Here is a 21,449-nt window from a genome sequence, read left to right as displayed (position 1 = left end):
GTCTTGTTTTTCTATCACTCAGTAAAGTAGCCGTGCATCTAATCACTCAGTAAAGTAGCCGTGCATCTAATCACTCAGTAAAGTAGCCGTGCATCTAATCACTCAGCTCCTTTTGTTTCCGAGGTCAAGACTGGCAATGTAAACAGGTTTTGCATCTGGATGATATGTATCCCTGCACAAAACACGTTTTCATTGCACTTGGTTTAAACCAAATTTTATTCCGAATTTCTTCGCATGAACAGTTCAAAACACACAGCTAGGACATGCAAATGCTTATATCACGTGACCACTTGCACTTATATCACGTGACCACTTGCACTTATATCACGTGACCACTTGCACTTCAATCAAGTGACCACTCACTCATGAGCTTGCAAAAGCTGTCAGCTGGGTGGTGCACACGTGATAGCTTCCATCTGGTTAGCGGTGTTGGTTTCTACTTTTGGTTTTACCCTGGAAAGTCGGTATAGCGGTTGACTAATAATATTAATATAACTTAAAATGATTTACTTGTAAAACGACAAAATATGGCAGAAAGTCTTCATTTTACGCTATGTTATCAAAATAAACTTAAATGCTTGTCTCAATCTTCTTCTTCTTCTTGGCGTTCGCAGAGGTTACACGATCAGTCCAGCACTTGTGATAAATGTTGTTGCTTGTCTCAGTAAAACCTAGCCTCCAGCTGGACATTGACCCCAACATGTTTGAGAGTATGTATTTTTACGCAGCGTATTTACCATAAATACAACCTGGTGCGTATTATAAAAGCACCAAACATTTTTCAAAGTCACAGCCAAAAGCGCTTCATTTATTTTATGTGTGAAAAAAAATCTCAAAAGTTAGCTATGATAGGTTGCATACATAAACCAATGAAAGATTTGCTGAGTAGGTTAGCTTATCACTCTCCACAGTAGCTGTTGGTCTCATCACTCAGTCTCAATCTCAGTAGAAGGTTATTGGCTGTGCCCGTTCCCTTGGCAACACGACAGTAACAAGGAAGAAGAGAAAAGTGGTCAAGAAACAAAGCAAACGACCTAAGGTACCTACCTAGCAATGGTCTCAGTGCTAGGGTGAACAGCTAGCAGGCTGGACAGGAACTGCATACCGTTACACACAGTGATAAATGTACAAAAGACCTAAGGTACCTACCTAGCAATGGTCTCAGTGCTAGGGTGAACAGCTAGCAGGCTGGACAGGAACTGCATACCGTTACACACAGTGCCAAGACTACAAAAGACCTAAGGTACCTACCTAGCAGTGGTCTCAGTGTTAGGGTGGACCAAGACTACAAAAGACCTAAGGTACCTACCTAGCAGTGGTCTCAGTGTTAGGGTGGACCAAGACTACAAAAGACCTAAGGTACCTACCTAGCAGTGGTCTCAGTGTTAGGGTGGACCAAGACTACAAAAGACTGCAAACAAAAAGAAACCCTTGACTGATCCTCATGTTCTCAAAACTAATGACAAGATAGCATCAAGACACGGGTCCCTAACGACAAGATAGCATCAAGACACGGGTCCCTAACGGCAACATCCCTGTGTGCTCATCGTGCTAGTCTGGGCTGTCTGACTGCGTTCACAATGTGTCATCGTATTTGGATCTTGCACACCAAATGATCATTCTCTCACAAACAGACTAAGGACTGAAGTATGAACATTGAAATAAAGACTAACTAACACGATGGGACCGCAGGAAACATTGAAATAAAACCCACTACAGATCATTGACGAGATCATGTTAGCACATTGTTGTGTTGCTAGTGACCTTGTAGTCCTTGGAGAATGACCTTCAGCGAAGCGGGGGTGGCTTACTGTAGGGCAGCCGCACCTCGCTCTTCATAATGCCAGACGGCTCCTTCGTAAGCACTAATTAAACAAAATGATTGGTTGATGAACTGCTCAACAGACGGAGCATGAAAGCCGCCCACGCTATGCTGCCCTGCTTGTTTGACCGGGTCCAGTGACCTCAACGTCTGCACAAACCCTGCCACACCACGCACCACGCACAGACACTGACGTAGGACGTTAGCCTTCACAGTCCAACACATCACACAAACTGAGTATCAATCTATGATGCCGAGATGAAGTCTCCACCAGCGGCCCACTTTGACCAAAATAAAAATACAGCAGAACGTTGGCAGTCCTCACCGCCGCGTGGTTACAGTTCCCTCCCTTAGAACGCGCACAGATCCAATGCCACCTCTGCCACACTGCACAGATCCAGTGCCACCTGCCACACCGCACAGATCCAGTGCCACCTGCCACACCGCACAGATCCAGTGCCACCTCTGCCACACCGCACAGCACACTTGACTTGTTCGGTACAGTGCTGTGCAGTGACATCTCATCAAGTGCAATTGAATGTAACGTCTTCTGGCATCCGAGTTCACTTGTATAGCTCTCAACTGTAGCATCAGCATTCACTTGTATGTACAGCTCAGCATTGTAATCCATAGTAGCAGGAGCGTTCAGTTGTACAGCTAAGCGTTCAGTTGTGCAGCTCAGCATTCAGTTGTACAGCTCAGCGTTCAGTTGTACAGCTCAGCGTTCAGTTGTGCAGCTGAGCGTTCAGTTGTACAGCTGAGCGTTCAGATTTATAGCTCTGCACTGTACTCCATAGTAGCATCAGAGTTCAGTTGTACGGGGGCACCTCCGGATCGTTCCTTAGCGCTGGCGGAGAAATGAAATGGATACAGTGATGCATGATGGGACAGCCGTCACCCTGGTATTGCTTCCGTCTCTCACCGCTGCTAGGGTGACGGCGCCAGTCTATGAGAGTTGGGGGGGGGGGGGGGAGAGAAGAGGGTGACTGGGGGTTACAGGAGGTGGGGGATCAAAGGATGCTACACCGCCAGAATGACTTTTTAGACCCTCCGCTGTCTTTCTTCGTCAGCTGGTAGCCGCTCTGCTTTGCCGCGCTGCCCGGTGCGTCCTGAAACATACACGCACACGTCAAGCACTTTGTCATCATACACCGCTCTGTCATCATACACCGCTCTGTCATCATACACCGCTCTGTCATCATACACCGCTCTGTCATCATACAGCGCTCTGTCATCATACACCGCTCTGTCATCATACACCGCTCTGTCATCATACACCGCTCTGTCATCATACACCGCTCTGTCATCATACACCGCTCTGTCATCATACACCGCTCTGTCATCATACACCGCTCTGTCATCATACACCGCTCTGTCATCATACACCGCTCTGTCATCATACACCGCTCTGTCATCATACAGCGCTCTTGTCAGGCCCCACAAAATGATATGTTGGTTTAGGGTAACGTGACCAAATAAAATAGGGTCGTAGGTTTGACTTTTTTGGTCTTTTTTTTTCAAATGTCACGTGTGATGTGGAGTTCAAAGGTTGTCTCGGTATGGTTCGCAAAATGTGCCAAAAGTTTGGGTTTTTTAGAAATGAAAAAAAAGTGTTAGGGTCAGCAGGAAAAAATAGGATCAGTCGGGCTACCCTAACCCAACATGTTTGTTTGACCTCATTGTCTGACCTCATTGTCTGACCTCATTGTCTGACCTCATTGTCTGACCTCATTGTCTGACCTCATTGTCTAAATGCAATTTTCTTTTACACACCTGGGAACTCCTGTTTTGCACTTGAAGTATTCTCAAACAAACTTGGTGTATTTTTAGAAAAATCACACAGCATTTAAACATCGATGATTCAAACATGCTGCACACGCGTCTCTTACACCATTTATTACATTTACCCATACAACATGCTTCTCTCAATGTTTACTGACAATAACTGTCATCATGTGTACTGACAATAACTGTCATCATGTTTACTGACAATAACTGTCATCATGTTTACTGACAATAACTGTCATCATGTTTACTGACAATAACTGTCATCATGTTTACTGACAATAACTGTCATCGTGTTTACTGACAATAACTGTCATCATGTTTACTGACAATAACTGTCATCATGTTTACTGACAATAACTGTCATCATGTTTACTGACAATAACTGTCATCATGTTTACTGACAATAACTGTCATCGTGTTTACTGACAATAACTGTCATCGTGTTTACTGACAATAACTGTCATCATGTTTACTGACAATAACTGTCATCATGTTTACTGACAATAACTGTCATCATGTTTACTGACAATAACTGTCATCATGTTTACTGACAATAACTGTCATCGTGTTTACTGACAATAACTGTCATCATGTTTACTGACAATAACTGTCATCATGTTTACTGACAATAACTGTCATCATGTTTACTGACAATAACTGTCATCGTGTTTACTGACAATAACTGTCATCGTGTTTACTGACAATAACTGTCATCGTGTTTACTGACAATAACTGTCATCGTGTTTACTGACAATAACTGTCATCATGTTTACTGACAATAACTGTCATCATGTTTACTGACAATAACTGTCATCGTGTTTACTGACAATAACTGTCATCATGTTTACTGACAATAACTGTCATCATGTTTACTGACAATAACTGTCATCATGTTTACTGACAATAACTGTCATCATGTTTACTGACAATAACTGTCATCATGTTTACTGACAATAACTGTCATCGTGTTTACTGACAATAACTGTCATCATGTTTACTGACAATAACTGTCATCATGTTTACTGACAATAACTGTCATCGTGTTTACTGACAATAACTGTCATCGTGTTTACTGACAATAACTGTCATCATGTTTACTGACAATAACTGTCATCGTGTTTACTGACAATAACTGTCATCATGTGTACTGACAATAACTGTCATCATGTGTCAAAATACTGGATCAGTTTCGGGATGCGCTTCTGAAGACAAGTAGTCCAGGATTTTTTCTCGTCGTATTTTTTTTCACGGGCAGTGGCTGTACTGATCGTATTCTAGACGATCATGCGTACACAATACGTTAACTAAATAAAGATATCATTCTGTCTGAATCTAAAACAAATAGTTTGATATTTCTTTCATTTCAACAAGCCTTGTTGACTATGAATGTAGATGTAAATGCTTGTATAACTGTGTTTTAATTTTAATTGTCAGTAAGTACTGGTGTCACATGACTGATGTGAACCAGTTGATTGGCTAATGGCGATGCGCTAAAACTGTTAGCGCACTCTTGGAGTGCGCTAACTTTTCCACAGAGCGTATTCTTCCGCCCTTTGCCTAAGCGAGACTGTGCTCTCATCCTCAGAATTAATTAATGACATGTAGCTTATATTCTCCACAATACCAAAATACTATAAATCCCAGAGAGCAGCAAGTCAACCTCATCAGACTGCGTACTGGCCACAACAGGCTCAATGCTCACATGAACCGAAAGTTCAAGCTGGCGCCATCACCAACCTGTGCCTGCGGTCAAGAGGACCAAACAGCGGAACACATCTTACAGCGATGTCCCTTACTAGATGAGGAACGAAAAGAAGTGTGGCCGTCACCAACTCCCTTGCAGACCAAACTATACGGCAGTCGACAGGAGTTGGAGAAAACGACAACATTTATCACCAGTGCTGGACTGATTGTGTAACCTCTACGAACGCCAAGAAGAAGAAGAAGAAATTAAAGCAGAAGTGGGTTTTTTTCTGACAGATTGCATGTGCCTGTGCCACAGTTGCCACTATCTAAAAATAGAACCCGCTGTGTCTATTTTTCAGTTTCGACTTGCGAAGAATCTTCTCATAATTATGCCGTAGCTTATTATCCACATTACCAAATGATGAGTTAGTATACAATTCCCAGCAGCTAACAGAAAACACAAGTGTTATTCCGATAACGTACCACTGAACTAGATCAGCATTAATTGGAATATATATACATTAGCAGACTAGATTACACTGAAATACGACTGCATCAGTTCAGTAAATGAATGGTTTCCGAATTATTATTTCAAGGCAACAACAATCGGAATCGAAAACGTGTAGGGTTAAGAACGTTCTTACCATGTATAAAACTTATTACCAGCCTGCCTTATGCGTGCAGACGAGCAATTGTTGTTTTTGAAATGAGACTGCAGTGCAGTGCCGTGGTTCGCTTGCCCTAGCCGCCCTAGCAGACGACATAAACCTCGCAGCAAATTAACATGTTGGGCAAATGTGAACAAGCAAACGATGGGGACATACTACGTGTAGGGTTCACAGCATGCTTACGGTTCATATATAATAGTACCAGTCTCCCCGATGAGTGAAGATACAACAGAAGAAACATACCACATTTACTTTGAAAATCCGAGTCTGCTAACCGTGGCCTTGGCCGGAGTCAATTCAAGGGGCAACACTCTGCACAGTCAATCTGTCGAAGCTCGATGAAGGTTTCGAATCGCAAATAATTAAGAGTACAGTCCTTTCTCCGAGTTTAAATGAGGTCTCTGTGAAAGGTCATCACTTTTTAGCTTAACGCTTCACTGGAATTTACCAACAGAAATTAAAACAAGAGTTTGCGTGTGACGAAAGCACGACACACTTGAGACAGCCCACACAAAAGTAGATCCAGTGACACAAACCTGACCACACAGTTACGCCTATCCAAATGCGCGTTGCAAAATGTGCGTTTTTAATCTTCTTTTTTTCTCTGGCGGTACTGACAATATCGTTATTGAAACAATCCCAGTGCACTAAGGGATTTATAGAGCAAATCTCGAAAATAATTATTGAACTCAGCGCTATGCGCTTCGTTCAATAATGAATTTTCTCGATTTGCTCTATAAATCCCTTAGTGCACTGGGATGTCTCAATAACTTAAAATGTGTCAAGCGCAAAGAGCATAATTGTAAAGTTATGATGTTGCGCTATATAAATGCTCATTTATTATTATTATTATTTCGCCCATCTCAGTTTAACTAAAATAAAAGATATCATTCTGTCAGAATCTAAAACAAATAGTTTGATATTTCTTTCATTTTGCCCATCTCAGTTCAACAAAATGAAGATACCTTATCACGCAAGTTCGAGACAAAAGCCCCAAATGTTGCCACAGCAAACTGTACACAAAAGTTGTCTCCCTTGGTTCATGCGCAGCTTGGGTTTTGTCCACTAAAGGTCCATTGACTGACTCAGCCAAAAATTAATCAGTCATTTTGCAAACCAATCAGTCAAGAAACAAACCTTTCCTTCCACCACGGGACTGCCGCAATTGTGCATTACGACAGTGAGGAGACACTTCTGAAAGTTGTTTACAATGTACAAACGAGAGGAAAATTCAATTCATTTCTTCATTTTCTTGTTAATTTTCCAATGGACTTACATGAAGAGAAATAAAAGGTCTGAGGACACAATAACCATATTGAGGACACAATAACCATGTTGAGGACACAATAACCATATTCATTTCAATTAATTAAGGAAGGTAACAAAAAGAAAGAACAAGACAGCAGACAAAACTAAGACGAGCTGACTGACTGCTGACTGACTGCTGACTGACTGCTGACTGACTGCTGACTGACTGCTGACTGACTAAGACGAGCTGACTGACTGCTGCATGTGATATCGGTCAGTTGACGGATTGTGACCCATGACCGTCTGTCTTGTCGAATTTAACATGGCAAAATACCGATGACCGACGCCAGAGCCAATCCCTGTGATGCTACCATGGTGATATGAGACCACCCGAGATATGCTGGCCCGTCACCCTGGCCTGTCACCCTGGCCCATCACCCGTCACCCTGGCCTGTCAGTATAGACTAACAATTATCTGTAATGTTTCTGAACTTTTCCAGATAAACAAAGCCGGAACAATCCAAATTGGCAGACCCAAACAGAAAACGTGCGGCGATTTGTAACCAACTAGGCTGCAGCCAGCGATAGCATTACAGATGACACCCTGCATGTTATTCTGCTTCTGCGTTCATGGGCTGAAACTCCCACGTTCACTCATGTTTTTGCATGAGTGGGTTTTTACGTGTATGGCCGTTTTTACCCCGCCATTCTGGCAACAATGAGAACGTGTCAGATCCGAAGACGAAAAAGTTCATGAATGTTGCTGCACATGCTTTTGCTTTGCTTTGTATGTATTATGTATGTTTGTCATTGTAAAGCGCTTTGAGAATGTAAAGCGCTCTATAAATCTCCCATATTATTAAGCAGTTGTTTTAATCAGTCTGGTTTTCTCTTGTTTTCATCTTATGAATATTCTAAATGTTAGACTAACTTATTGTCTTGTACAGAATAACAACTGTGTGAATGGTGCTATACTGAATGAAAGAGTGTGACATGAAGTTCTTGTACATCATTGTAAAGAGTGTGAATGACGTTTTAGTTTAGATGTCAAGCGCTTAGAGCAAGCCTTTTTAACGAAAGTTTTTGATTTAGCGCTATATAAATATAATGTTCTTATTATTATTATTATTATTATTATTATTTAAGTTATTGAGACATCCCAGTGCACTAAGGGATTTATAGAGCAAATCGAGAAAATTCATTATTGAACGAAGCGCATAGATATTGTCAGTACCGCCATAGAAAAAAGAAGATTCCAAACGCACATTTTGCTACGCGCATTTGAATAGGCATAACTGTGTGGTCAGGTCGTGTACAGTAAGATCTACGTATGTGTGGGGTGTCTCAAGTGTGTTGTGCTTTCGTCACACGCATTTCTGTTGGTAAATTCCAGTTGCTGAACAGTGACGATCTTTCAGAGAGACCTCATTTGAACTCGGAGAAAGGGCTGTGCTCTTCATTATTTGCGATTCGAAACCTCCAGTCGAGCTTCGACGGATTGACTGTGCGGAGTGACTCCCCTTGAATTGACTCGAAGCCGCGGGACTCGACGGTTCGCACATTTTCAAAACAAATGTGGCATATTTTCGTGTTGTATCTTCATTCATCGGGGAGTCTGATACTAAATATGAACGGTAAGAATGCTCTGAACCCTACACGTATTATATCCCCATCGTTTTTTCGTTCACATTTGCCCAACATGTTAATTTGCTGAGCGGGGTTTATGTCGTCTGCTAGGGCAATCAAACCACTGCATGCAGTCTGCACTGACTGAGTCTGCACGCACGAGGCACGCTGGCAATAAGTCTTATAATGGTAAGAACGTTCTGAACCCTACACGTTTTCGATTACGATTGTTATTGCCTTGAAATAATAATTCGGAAACCATTCATTTACTGAACTGATGCAGTCGTATTTCAGTGTAGTCAGTGCGGCTACGTATGACAGAGTCGATCGAGTCAGTCTTCCAAACTGGTCACTAGCTGGTACGTTATCGGAATAACACTTGTGTTTTCTGCTAGCGGGTGGGAATTTTATATTAACTCATCATTTGGTAATGTGGATGATAAGCTACATGCCACTAACACGATGAGAAGAATCTATGCAAGTCGGCGAGAAGCGGCTTCTATTTTTAGATCAGTGGCAGCCGCACTGTGGCACAGGCACATGCAATCTGTCAGAAAAAAAACCCACTTCTGCTTTAATTGAGAAGTAGGGAATTTATGGTCATTTGGTATTGTGGAGAATATAAGCTACATGTCAGTAATTAATTCTGAGGATGAGAGCACAGTCTTGCTTAGGTAAAGGGCGTAAGAATACGCTCTGTGGAAAAGTTAGCGCACTCCAAGAGTGCGCTAACAGTTTTAGCGCATCGCCATTAGCCAATCAACTGGTTCACATCAGTCATGTGACACCAGTACTTACTGACAATTATTATTATTATTAACATACGCCGATTTCGGAGAATTTGTGCATGTTATAAAAACAGCTTCATACATGCAATCAGAACATTTTACTTACACAATTTTTTTAATGTGGATTCTCCGCCACACACACCCACACACGCACTGACCATCTTTCTGTCAATCTTGGCTTTGATGTCGCGAGCGAGAGTGAAGAAAGCATCGTACATGTTGACTGACTGAGAGACAGAGAGAGAGACAGAGAGAGAGAGAGAGAGAGAGAGAGAGAGAGAGAGAGAGAGAGAGAGAGACAGAGAGAGAGACAGAGAGAGAGAGAGACAGACACACTGACCATCTTTCTGTCCATCTTGGCCTTGATGTCACGTGCGAGAGTGAAGAAAGCATCGTCTACGTTGACAGAGGCTTTGGCGCTCGTCTCCATGAACTTGATCCCATGCTCTATGGCCAACTGGGGGGAACACCACGTTCACAATTATCAACATCAATGATCAATCAATCATCATCAACATCAATAATCATTCATTATCAACATCAATAATCAATCATCATCAACATAAATAATCATCAACATCAATAATCACAAACATCACCAGCACTGCCATCATCATCATCATCATGATCATGATGATCATCATCATCATAATCATCATCATCATCATCATCATCATGATCATCATCATCATCATCATCATCATCACAGTCAGCAATGTCGTATCATCTTCATCATCAATCATAAGTCAACATTATTAGATATTTGACGGCTTGTTGTCAAACCAGCTTTTTGTGTTGGCCCGAGGGGGAGCATATCGTCTGCTGTTTCTTTATGGACAGAGGCCCGAGAACTGCTGTATCTGCGGTGTGGGCCAGGTGCTTGCTACCGCCAGTCGGTGCAATCTGGGCCTTAGGTGCACGACAAAGTTACCACCCAAACGGGAGCCAACCTCCGTGTTTGATTGGTTGAAACTGAGATGTGTTGTGATTTCAACGAATCAGACCCCGCGGTGTGGGTGGCACTAACTTTCGGTTCCTGCAGCTCGGCCCAGAGCACCAACAATGTTGCATTGGGGAAGTGAATGGAATTGGAATCATAGCAATCGGGTAAGGGCCGGCCGTAGTCTGGCTGTGTATACAAAATAGCATGACTCTGATGGGATTTGAACCGGCGACCTCCTGGCCCGCGGTCCAATGTGCTATCCACTGCCTCACAAGGGCTGTTGGATCTTATTGGACCTTATTCTTTTGGCATTGGAATTGTGCAGCACTGGGAGCATATCCCTGCAACTGGTACCCAGACTACCCAGACTATTGTAATTTGTACATAAGTCATTTATTTCAGCATCACTATTATTGCAGTCCTCATTATCATAATGGGGCTTGTGCTCCAGAAAATTCATTTACTATTATTGCAGTCATCATTATTATCATCATCACTGTTATCACTGTCATTGTTATTATGACCGTTACCTGTTCTCGTTATTATGTTACCTGTCATCGTTATTATGACCGTTACCTGTCATCGTTATTATGACCGTTACCTGTTCTCGTTATTATGACCGTTACCTGTTCTCGTTATTATGTTACCTGTCATCGTTATTATGACCGTTACCTGTTCTCCACGCTCCTTAGACACCTGGCGCCGGTCGTTCATGTCGCACTTGTTGCCCAGCACCATCTTCTCCACGTCCTTGGATGCGTGCTGTCATGACAACCAGTGACGTCATCAGTTAGCACACAATTACACAAACACGCACAGTCAACACACACACAGTCAACACACACACAGTCAACACACACACAGTCAACACACACACAGTCAACACACACATAGTCAACACACACACAGTCAACACACACACACAGTCAACACACACACACAGTCAACACACGCACAGTCAACACACACACAGTCAACACACACACACAGTCAACACACACACAGTCAACACACACACACAGTCAACACACACACAGTCAACACACACACAGTCAACACACACATAGTCAACACACACACAGTCAACACACACACACAGTCAACACACACACAGTCAACACACACACAGTCAACAAACGAGCTCACACGTAACCAGACAATTCTGGAACGCTGAAGAAGAAGAAGAAAAACAGGAGGTAACCATTGAAGAGAAGCAATCAACAGAAAGTGTGGCCAAACCGTCTCCATGGGGGAAGCCATAAATCCCGGTAATCATGAAATGCAGGAAGTCTAAAAAAATCAAATGAAATTGGGATGGTATTGGGAAGGGGGAAGGGGGGTGGAGTCCCCATTAAAAACAGTGTCAGAAGGAGAACGTACCTCTTCGATGTTCCTGATCCAGTTGCGGATGTTGTCGAACGACTTCTCGTTTGTGATGTCGTACACCAACATGATGCCCTGGCAACACAACAACTACCGTACAATACAAGTTACAACACAATAAGAAAAGATACTTATATAATATATTCCACTGAGGTTAACATCATTGAATTTGGGAAATTCAGCTGCCACAGAAGAGTGTTATGTGTTACCTTTTTTAAATTTGTGTCCGGTGTGCGTGTACAGTGACTAGTACTGTACAGTGTACGGTGGACCTCCACACATCTCACACAACCAGGTCTTAAAAGGGAGGGAGTCTTAAAATGGGGGTGGGGGTGGCGGGCTTAAAAGGAGGATTCCACTGTATCGATGTTTCGAAGCCCTGAGACTTGCTGTGAACTTGGGATCTTTATCGTGCGCATGCGTGCACACTAGTCTGTTCAGACACCGAGGAGAGTCTGCACAAAGTCGACTGAGAAACAAGTGCGAACAATAAAATGCTGGAAGAGCATTCAAAATACGAACCTCGTTCTTGTTTCCCTACAACATGGTGGCGATTTTGTAGACGACATAAATTCCTGCTTTGTAAAGTGTTACAATGGCTTTGAAACTCAATAGTCACACCGAAAGTTGTTTTACATTTGACCAGAATTTTCCCTGGCAAGACAGTTGTTACTAGCTCGGCGCAGGTTTTACTCAGCCCTGGCGACTGGACGGGCGATTTGGCCATCCCTGAGGGAGTGTGGTATCTTTAACTGTTAACAGCGATTTGGCCATCCCTGAGGGAGTGTGGTATCTTTAACTGTTTACAGCGATTTGGCTATCCCTGAGGGAGTGTGGTATCTTTAACTGTTAACAGCGATTTGGCCATCCCTGAGGGAGTGTGGTATCTTTAACTGTTAACAGCGATTTGACCATCCCTGAGGGAGTGTGGTATCTTTAACTGTTAACAGCGATTTGGCCATCCCTGAGGGAGTGTGGTATCTTTAACTGTTAACAGCGATTTGACCATCCCTGAGGGAGTGTGGTATCTTTAACTGTTAACAGCAGCACAAACAATAACATGACATGTTGTTGATGACTTCGTGTCGGAGAAGTATGGTATCTTTACATATCACCTGTTTATTGTTAGAGTACGAAGACAGACAAGAGTACTACGTACCATAGCACCTCTGTAGTACGCTGTGGTGATGGTGCGGAACCTCTCCTGCCCTGCTGTGTCCCTGCAACATGGAGAACACATTAACATTATAAAAACAGTTAACACATTAACATTGTAATAACAGTTAACACATTAACATTATAATAACAGTTAACACATTAACATTGTAATAACAGTTAAAACATTAACATTATAACAGTTAACACATTAACATTGTAATAACAGTTAACACATTAACATTATAACAGTTAACACATTAACATTATAATAACAGTTAACACATTAACATTATAAAAACAGTTAACACATTAACATTGTAATAACAGTTAACATAATAATAACACACACAGTGAGTGACAGCAGCAAACAGAAGCATCAATAGGACTCATTGCCTGTATGACACTGAGCTACACTTGGCAGAGTGCTGCCTTCAACCTGTCATGAGTGATGATGCCATTCAGTGTTGTATTACTGTGTTGAACCTTGTGACGTTGTGTACAGTGTATAGGAGAAGGGGAAACTGCGTTGACTCTGTCACTGCTCACGTCACTATCGCCAGGCTAGTTTATCTTGAACAGCACTACGCAGCAAACTTTTTCCACAGCTTAACAAACCCAGAGAGATACCGATGGATATGTGGAGATTGTTTCACAGTGACATCCCAGAGGTGTGTGAACAGGGAGAAGATAACACCCAGGGCCTCACATCCATGAGAGGTAGCATAGGACAAATGTCCTGGCCCTGGCCAATGTAAAAGTGACAGGACATTTGTCCTGAACAAAAACAAATCAATAGGACATTTTTTTCCCGTAACAAAACGTAAATATAATTAAACTTGACTAGTTTCTTGGCACGAGGGTAAAAGAACAAAAATACTTTTTTTGGCAAAAAAAGAGCTGAGCAGCTTTGACTGCCCCCGTTTCTTGTTTTGTCAGCTGCCCCCGTTTCTTGTTTTGTCAGCTGCCCCCGTTTCTTGTTTTGTCAGCTGCCCCCGTTTCTTGTTTTGTCAGCTGACCCCGTTTCTTGTTTTGTCAGCTGCCCCCGTTTCTTGTTTTGTCAGCTGCCCCCGTTTCTTGTTTTGTCAGCTGCCCCCGTTTCTTGTTTTGTCAGCTGCCCCCGTTTCTTGTTTTGTCAGCTGCCCCCGTTTCTTGTTTTGTCAGCTGCCCCCGTTTCTGGTTTTGTCAGCTGCCCCCGTTTCTTGTTTTGTCAGCTGCCCCCGTTTCTGGTTTTGTCAGCTGCCCCCGTTTCTGGTTTTGTCAGCTGCCCCCGTTTCTTGTTTTGTCAGCTGCCCCCGTTTCTGGTTTTGTCAGCTGCCCCCGTTTCTGGTTTTGTCAGCTGCCCCCGTTTCTTGTTTTGTCAGCTGCCCCCGTTTCTTGTTTTGTCAGCTGCCCCCGTTTCTGGTTTTGTCAGCTGCCCCCGTTTCTTGTTTGGTCAGCTGCCCCCGTTTCTTGTTTTGTCAGCTGTCGGGTTTCAACTATCTCCTTGTCTCTCCGGAGAGATGGCACTTGCACACTAACAGCATGGTCTTTGGTTTCTTGATGATCGGTAACTGGGCCGATTTGCGAAAGTTCGAACAGCCAACGGTAAAAGTGTTGGACTTCCCTGTGTGCTGACATGAGGTGCAAAACATAAGTTTCCTCTCTGGGTCATGCGACACCCACGGGAATGATGTCGCCCAGCTTGAGACGAAGTTACACGTGGGGGTGAGGGAGGGGGTAGTGCGATCGACATTCTCACCTGGGCGATCGGGCTCTAACTGCTCTGGGGCTGGAGGAAGCTCAGTTTCCGTGCTACTGACAGATGATGAGGGAAGGGACTTGAAGTGTAATTTCTTCTGTCCCTTTTCTGGGATCAGATTTCGTTTAGGCGGCATGTTTGTTATTTTCGGAGAAAGCGCGAAGGGAGGCAACTCTCAACTGGCTTCGAGCATTCCGAGTTGCGAGCCTTGGAAACTCTTTGGTACTAGAGGCACAAAGTGTCTAATTTCGTCTGCTACACATCGCTTCGCAATACATCGATAAAATAGCATTCAAACTACTGTAAATTGAGAAGTACTGACGATGTCCGGATCAAATGATAGAATAATCGGACATTGACCACTTTGTGACAAAAACAATAGGACATTTGTCCTCCTGCATGAAAAATGTATAGGACTAGGTTGCGGCAGTCAAAATTTTGTTATGAATTGAGAGTGTATGTTTTGGTGTATCTTTAAAGAACAATAAAAAACAAGCAAAACACACAAAAAAGTAAGTGGATACCTTTATTAGTTCCTGAGATATTGGCATTTTAAGATGTACGCCGTCGCGATGCGATTTAAAACTGAAAAATAGGGCAACTTTAACAGCACAAAGCTACTACAAAGTAATTGCTCAGTCAATTCAGCTTATGAGAATCAGTTCTCAGCAACCAGGAATAGAAAGAAATCATTGTTCCAGCACTCTAGTCACATATTTGTTTTACCAGTAAGCATTGAAACTTTACGAAAAACAAAGCTGAAAACAAACCAAAACTGCCCGGGGGGGCAAGTTTAGGCCATCACAGATTTGAAATTATTGACAGCAGATATCTGAAACTGTCAGATCTTCCAAACAAATATATATAGAACATGCCCAATTTTTTTCAAGACATTATTGGAATAACCTTTTGACTTATTAATTGCCAAAGTCAGGAAAAACATCAATTTGACCGGCGTCCGGCCGGCAGTTCCACCAGGTACATATATGCAAAGCTTCATAACTTTTTAAATACTTGGAGTATATAAATGAAATTTTGAGACATGGCACATTCTACGTTTATCTACATTCTTGCATAATGTGGGATTGATAGCTTGAAAAATATGGAAACTAAGAATTTTTTTTTTATAAAAATATGAAAAAGAGTTGGCATGTTGCTGTCTGTACACAGATAAAAACTGTCATAACTTTTGAACGAATTGATGGATTTACCACAAATTTGAAAGCAAAGAAGAATCCAAGTTTACTATCAAGTTAAAGTACAATACTCCCTTGAATGGAACCCCTTCAGCACAAAGGACCCCCCCACCCCCTCCCCCCCCCCCCCCCCCCCCCCCCCGTACATATATGCAAAGCTTCATAACTTTTGAAATACTTGGAGTATCTAAATGAAATTTTGAGACATAGCACATTCTACGTTTATCTACATTCTTGCAAAATGTGGGATTGATAGCTTGAAAAATATGGAAACTAAGAAAAAAAAATCATAAAAATATGAAAAAGAGTTGGCATGTTGCTGTCTGTACACACACAAAAACTGTCACAACTTTTGAACAAATTGATGGATTTACCACAAATTTGAAAGCAAAGAAGAATCCAAGTTTACTATCAAGTAAAAGTACAATACTCCCTTGAAAGGAACCCCTTCAGCACAAAGACCCCACCCCACCCCCCCCCCCCCCCCCAAAAAGCTAGCCGGAAGCACAGTCATTTTATTTTGCAGCACATTTTCAATCACGTAGGCCTTAAAGGCACGATACGTTTGTCCCAAGTTGTGTGGTGCTTCCACGATGAACGCACGCCCTGAAGATGACGATGGGACATGCCTTCTAAGTAAGGTCCAAGGCTGTCTGTGTCACACAGTGAAGAACTTGAAGACGCGTCTTTCTTCGCATTTGTAGACACAAGCATGTACCGAAGTCTTGCAACAGGTACATCCGGAAACAGTTTGTTGAGAAACAGTGCAGCTTCATCATATGTTTTGTATCCTTGATCCCTCAACAGCAACATCTGGAGTAGTAGTTGATCCCTGAGGACAACCGCAGGAAGCTGCCTTTTCCATTTGCCAGAAAAACAGCCTTCAGCTGTTCAAACACTTCACCCTCTGCACACACACAAAAAAAGCCAGAAGTTGTAACAATATATACAGTGTGTGTGTCCTGATTCTTTCTGTGTCACTTTCAGGTTCACTGCCAAACAGTGACATTGCTTTTGAATGTGTCATTATAAATCTGTGCTTGCCTGAATAAAAAATTGTTGAAGAAAAATGTTAAAAAGATAATAACAAAAAAAAGTGACATTTTATTTATTTTTCTTATTTTCTTTTAAAAGTTTCATTATTTTGACTTCATTCAGTGAAAAGAATATTGTGCAGTCTATCTATTTGTTGCCATAACATTTTTATTTATTCACAGCGAAGCGTATCAATTCGTTAGTTCAAATGTATCACGTCGTACAACACAAAACAAGGTGCGGATCGGACGCATTATGGTGATTACCTCCCTTGACCGAACAGACGCTGTCGATTTGATCCAAATTACAACGTAATCCTACCACTACCTTTAAAAAATAAAATAAGACAACTCTAAAAGACTCTAATCTTTTGTGTTAGATGTGTATTTTTGTTATAATAATGTGTAAATCTTGGAAAAAGTCATTTTTATCGAACCGACCGCCACTTCCGGTCTGATGAAACTTCTTCGAACATCGTGTCCGCTAGCACTCGCTGAAAGTTTTCATTTCTGCAATACTTTTCCCAATATGTGCAAAATACTACAACAGATATCTTCCTACATCATTTTTTTAGCATAAACTGAAACAAAAAACCAGTAAACTTACCGATTCCACTTGAATTGTCCGTCACAATCGCATCCGCGGCGTCACTTTCTTCACTCGCCATTTTGTGACTGGCGAATTCGAACATCGCGGACGGACCCTTCGTTTTGATTGGCTCGCTTGCCTTGGACACGTCATGAATACATTAACCTAGTACCTCATTCGAAAGGGTACGGATTCAGCTTCATTTTTCTTGAAGTTAGGATGCGTTTTAGGTGGATATTTTTGTCAGAATCGTTGAAAAATACTCAACTTTTGTAGAAAAATCTATTTTACGCCCATGCTTTTAATTGGAAGACAACTCTACTTTACATCATTAAAAACCTCATTCTTCCGTGAACACTTTGATACTAAATATAGGTGTGTAGGTCGCATGTCCAACACAAGCCAAGGCCGCGAAACAAGCACACGAAAATCTGTACACACAAAGGCTGCAAACATGGCGGTCCAAAATGCCGCGAGCAGCGCAACACATGGGTTTTTATTTTTATTGGCTTGAGGTACACATTTAATCAATTCAAACAAAACCAAGAGTATTGTAAAGATAAAAGATTGTTCTTCAATTTTATGTTTAGTAGGCAAACATTGGTGGATTAGTGACTGAGAAATCATTATCGAAAGAAGACCAAAAATAGATGATTTTACACATTGATGGTCAGTTATCAGGGGGTGTGCCGCAACCTAATAGGACATTTTAAAAAAATTTCCTCATATGTCCGATGTCCGACGTGGATGTGAGGCCCTGAACACCCCAGAGGTGTGTGAAGAGAGAGAAGAAGAGCACGACTCACCATATCTGAAGCTTGATCTTCTTCCCATCCAGTTCGATGGTTCGGATTTTGAAGTCAATACCTGCACAACACAAGTTGAAATGTTAATCCCGGTTATAACTTATAACTTAGGCAAAAAAAAAAGAAGGTCTGTTTACGGTAACATAGGCAAAAAAAATAGGGTCGGTAGGTCGGGATTTTTTTTTTCTTCCAAAAAACCATATTTTTACGTTATTTTGCCAAAAAAAAGAAGATTTTTTTTCCCAAATGCCAAAAAAAGTCTAGGGTCGCGCGAAAAAAATAGGGTCGGTCGGGTTACCGTAAACAGACCTTTTTTTTTTTTTGCCTTATAAGTTAAGTATTAACTATCGTACAGTGGAAAATCCGTGATGGTGCTAGTATTTTTTCAAACCAGTACGCAAACTTTTACAATGCAAACCGTCCAGAAAAACCCCGGAAGACTGGTCATTGGAACCAGTCACTGAGTCACAGTCCAACTCAAGAGAACTGCTTTTGTTGTTTTACCAGCGAAAACAACCGGTAGGTCCAGACCTGCCTACCCCCAAAATTACAAGGAGTAATGAGCCCAGCCAAAAAGAGTAATCTGGTGGTAGAAAGAGTAGTTTTTCGTTGCCAAAAGTAACGGCCATCGGTGGGTGTGACTGAACAATGAAAGGAGAACCCAAATAAAGAATTTGACACTGCCTTGCCTGTAGACATCCTCATTTTTCTCCCAACGAAGAATTAGTTGTTCATAAAGTCTTGCAGGACACAAACATTCTTCTGCACACTTTCTGTTCATATTCAGTTGCTTCGCAAAAATAAAATGTCATTGATTTTCTCAAATTGTGAAGTCAATCAAAACGACCCTAGAACACAGCACTGGGAAACTACACTGATTGAAAAGATCTAGGATGACGAAAGCAAAATATGTCATGTGGTCACACGAAGATGACCCACAGTGGTTCCTGCAACGTAAAAGATCCAGATCCAGATCTCAAGAAATCAGCCTCGCACATAACCAGCGCTCCACCATTAGTGTAATCAAGAGTTTGCTGAATGAGCATAGAGTTTATTTGGAGGTGGAGGGCTTTTTTCAAAGACTTGTAATACTAATAGCATGACTTAAATGTGCCAAGTTGTGCTTGGCTGTACTGCCTGGTGCCGAAGGTTCCTGATCTTGATTTCAGGAGGAGCAGACTCTCCAATGTCTCATCCGACAAAGCTCGCAAAGCTCGGCGAGAGCAAAAATACGTATTGGATTTATATCGGGACGAAATGCAAAAAATCGTACTTTCGGTTTCTTAAAAATCTTATTTCCATCGCGGAAAGCGTAGTGGCGTAGTTTGGAATAAAAATCGTAGTAAATTACGCCCAAATCGTAAGGGTAGGCAGGTCTGTAGGTCATACCGGCAGCCAAGTTTGATCCGGTATTTTCTTATTTCAACCGGTAAAATACCGGTTAACGCCAATACTGTAAAATTAAACACGTCCTTCCTTTTCATGTGATATGAGTCAGTCATGGCAGTCTGTACTGACCAGTGCTGAGCACATTTTTACTCTGAGCACATTTTGAATCATTTGTATGAAACACTGTGATGTAGTATACAGTTGTACCAGAACCTTAAATCTATAGAGCGCTGTAGGCATGAATCGCGAACAGCGGTAGCTCTACTAGCTTGCCTACCAATCCACCCGTTTCATTTTCATAGACTGTACACTATCCACTTAGTCTTTCACTCTGGCATCCTTTGGTGCACCAACCAGTGAGGATAATAGACCTTTTCGGTATACACGTATCTGAGCAGCTCTCGCGAGACACGTTCTTTGTTATGCTTTGAACGTCGTGAGAACTTCGAACCTCTGCTTTCGCAGCTCGCGCGAGATCGCTTTGCTATGCTCTGAAGTTTGCAAGAGCTTACGAGAGCTTGGAATACCGAAAGGGTCTATTGCCCTTTGGCTTTATAGGGATTCCCTCAGTACGAAGAAGAAGATGAACTTATTTCAACATGTATTGTAAAGGGGTTCCCTCAATACAAAGAAGAAGATGCACTATTTCAACATGCATTATAATTTGTATAGGGATTCCCTCAATACAAAGAAGAAGATGAACTATTTCAACATGTATTGTATAGAAGAAGATGAACTTATTTCAACACGTATTGCATAGGGATTCCCTCAATACGAAGAACTTACAATAAGTTATTACAACATTTTTCACTGAAGCTGATCGAAAATATGTATAAGTATAACCAGACCATGAGCCTCGCCCTACACACCAGCTGGTCTGTCAAGCAGTTATCAAAACATGGTTTGAGTGTGTGCAAACGACACTGTAAGTGCCACGACCACGTAGAGTAGGAAGTTGTGTGTGACGGTGGAATCCTTACACACCGTGTTACTGTTAACGCGTAACAGACATTCCGATGCAACTCTCGCACTATAACACATCACAGGGTTCACAGCTGGCCCCCGCACAGTTAAATAATAAAGGAACAGGGCAATGCATGCAACATGACATAGACGCAATAGGCGTGTAATAATACTAAAATGCCTTCCAACTTGTCGTCACATGGGGTCGGTCGATTTGTGGAATCTTCGCATCCCAGTCACCGAAAAATGCCACTTGGCAGACTACTTGTTGATCCAGACTTTGTACTTCACGATCCAGGCTTCCTACGTGATCAACTCACCTATCGTGGATATAAACGTCGAATTGAATGCGTCTTCTGAAAATCTGAAGAGTAAACATGTTTTTCCGACGCCAGAATCACCAATTAGCAGAAGTTTGAAAAGGTAGTCGTATGTCTTAGCCATTTTGGCCAACTAGCGGAAACACCCTCATTTACATAAATGCTGATGACGTCTGTAAAAGGGTCACTTCCGTTTGAAGAGGTCATATTCTCATGAGTCACCGTCACGCTAACTGGACAAAGTTTGTTTTACCGTTTTGTCGTGTTTAAACTTCCTGCTTACATCTAACAGTGAGCACATTAG

At 42.1% G+C, this 21,449-nt stretch overlaps 2 protein-coding genes across 5 annotated transcripts in view; one reads left to right on the top strand and one right to left on the bottom strand.

Annotated features, from left to right (window-relative positions):
- LOC138950206 (uncharacterized) overlaps positions 1-21,449 on the top strand; it is a 596,636-nt gene that overhangs the window by 376,814 nt on the left and 198,373 nt on the right. The window lies entirely within an intron of this gene.
- On the bottom strand, positions 42-21,323 carry LOC138950187 (ras-related protein Rab-8A-like). 4 transcript variants are annotated; one of them, XR_011450542.1, is made up of 8 exons: positions 21,146-21,323; positions 18,474-18,534; positions 13,112-13,172; positions 11,950-12,027; positions 11,242-11,331; positions 9,967-10,083; positions 1,413-2,931; positions 42-1,296 (listed from the first exon to the last, which is right to left on the bottom strand). XR_011450542.1 is itself a non-coding variant. In XM_070321933.1 (7 exons), exons 1-7 carry the CDS (start codon positions 21,267-21,269, stop codon positions 2,833-2,835), a joined length of 630 nt encoding a protein of 209 aa, XP_070178034.1. In that variant the 5' UTR covers positions 21,270-21,323; the 3' UTR covers positions 42-2,832. The 4 variants fall into 4 exon arrangements, 1 of the variants encoding a protein (XP_070178034.1); XR_011450543.1 differs by having other exon boundaries at positions 42-1,238; XR_011450541.1 differs by having other exon boundaries at positions 42-2,201; positions 2,258-2,931.

Source organism: Littorina saxatilis, linkage group LG16, assembly GCF_037325665.1.
Source record: "Littorina saxatilis isolate snail1 linkage group LG16, US_GU_Lsax_2.0, whole genome shotgun sequence".
Classification (NCBI taxonomy): Eukaryota; Metazoa; Mollusca; class Gastropoda; order Littorinimorpha; family Littorinidae; genus Littorina; species Littorina saxatilis.
This window is presented reverse-complemented; position numbering and strand designations above follow the sequence as displayed.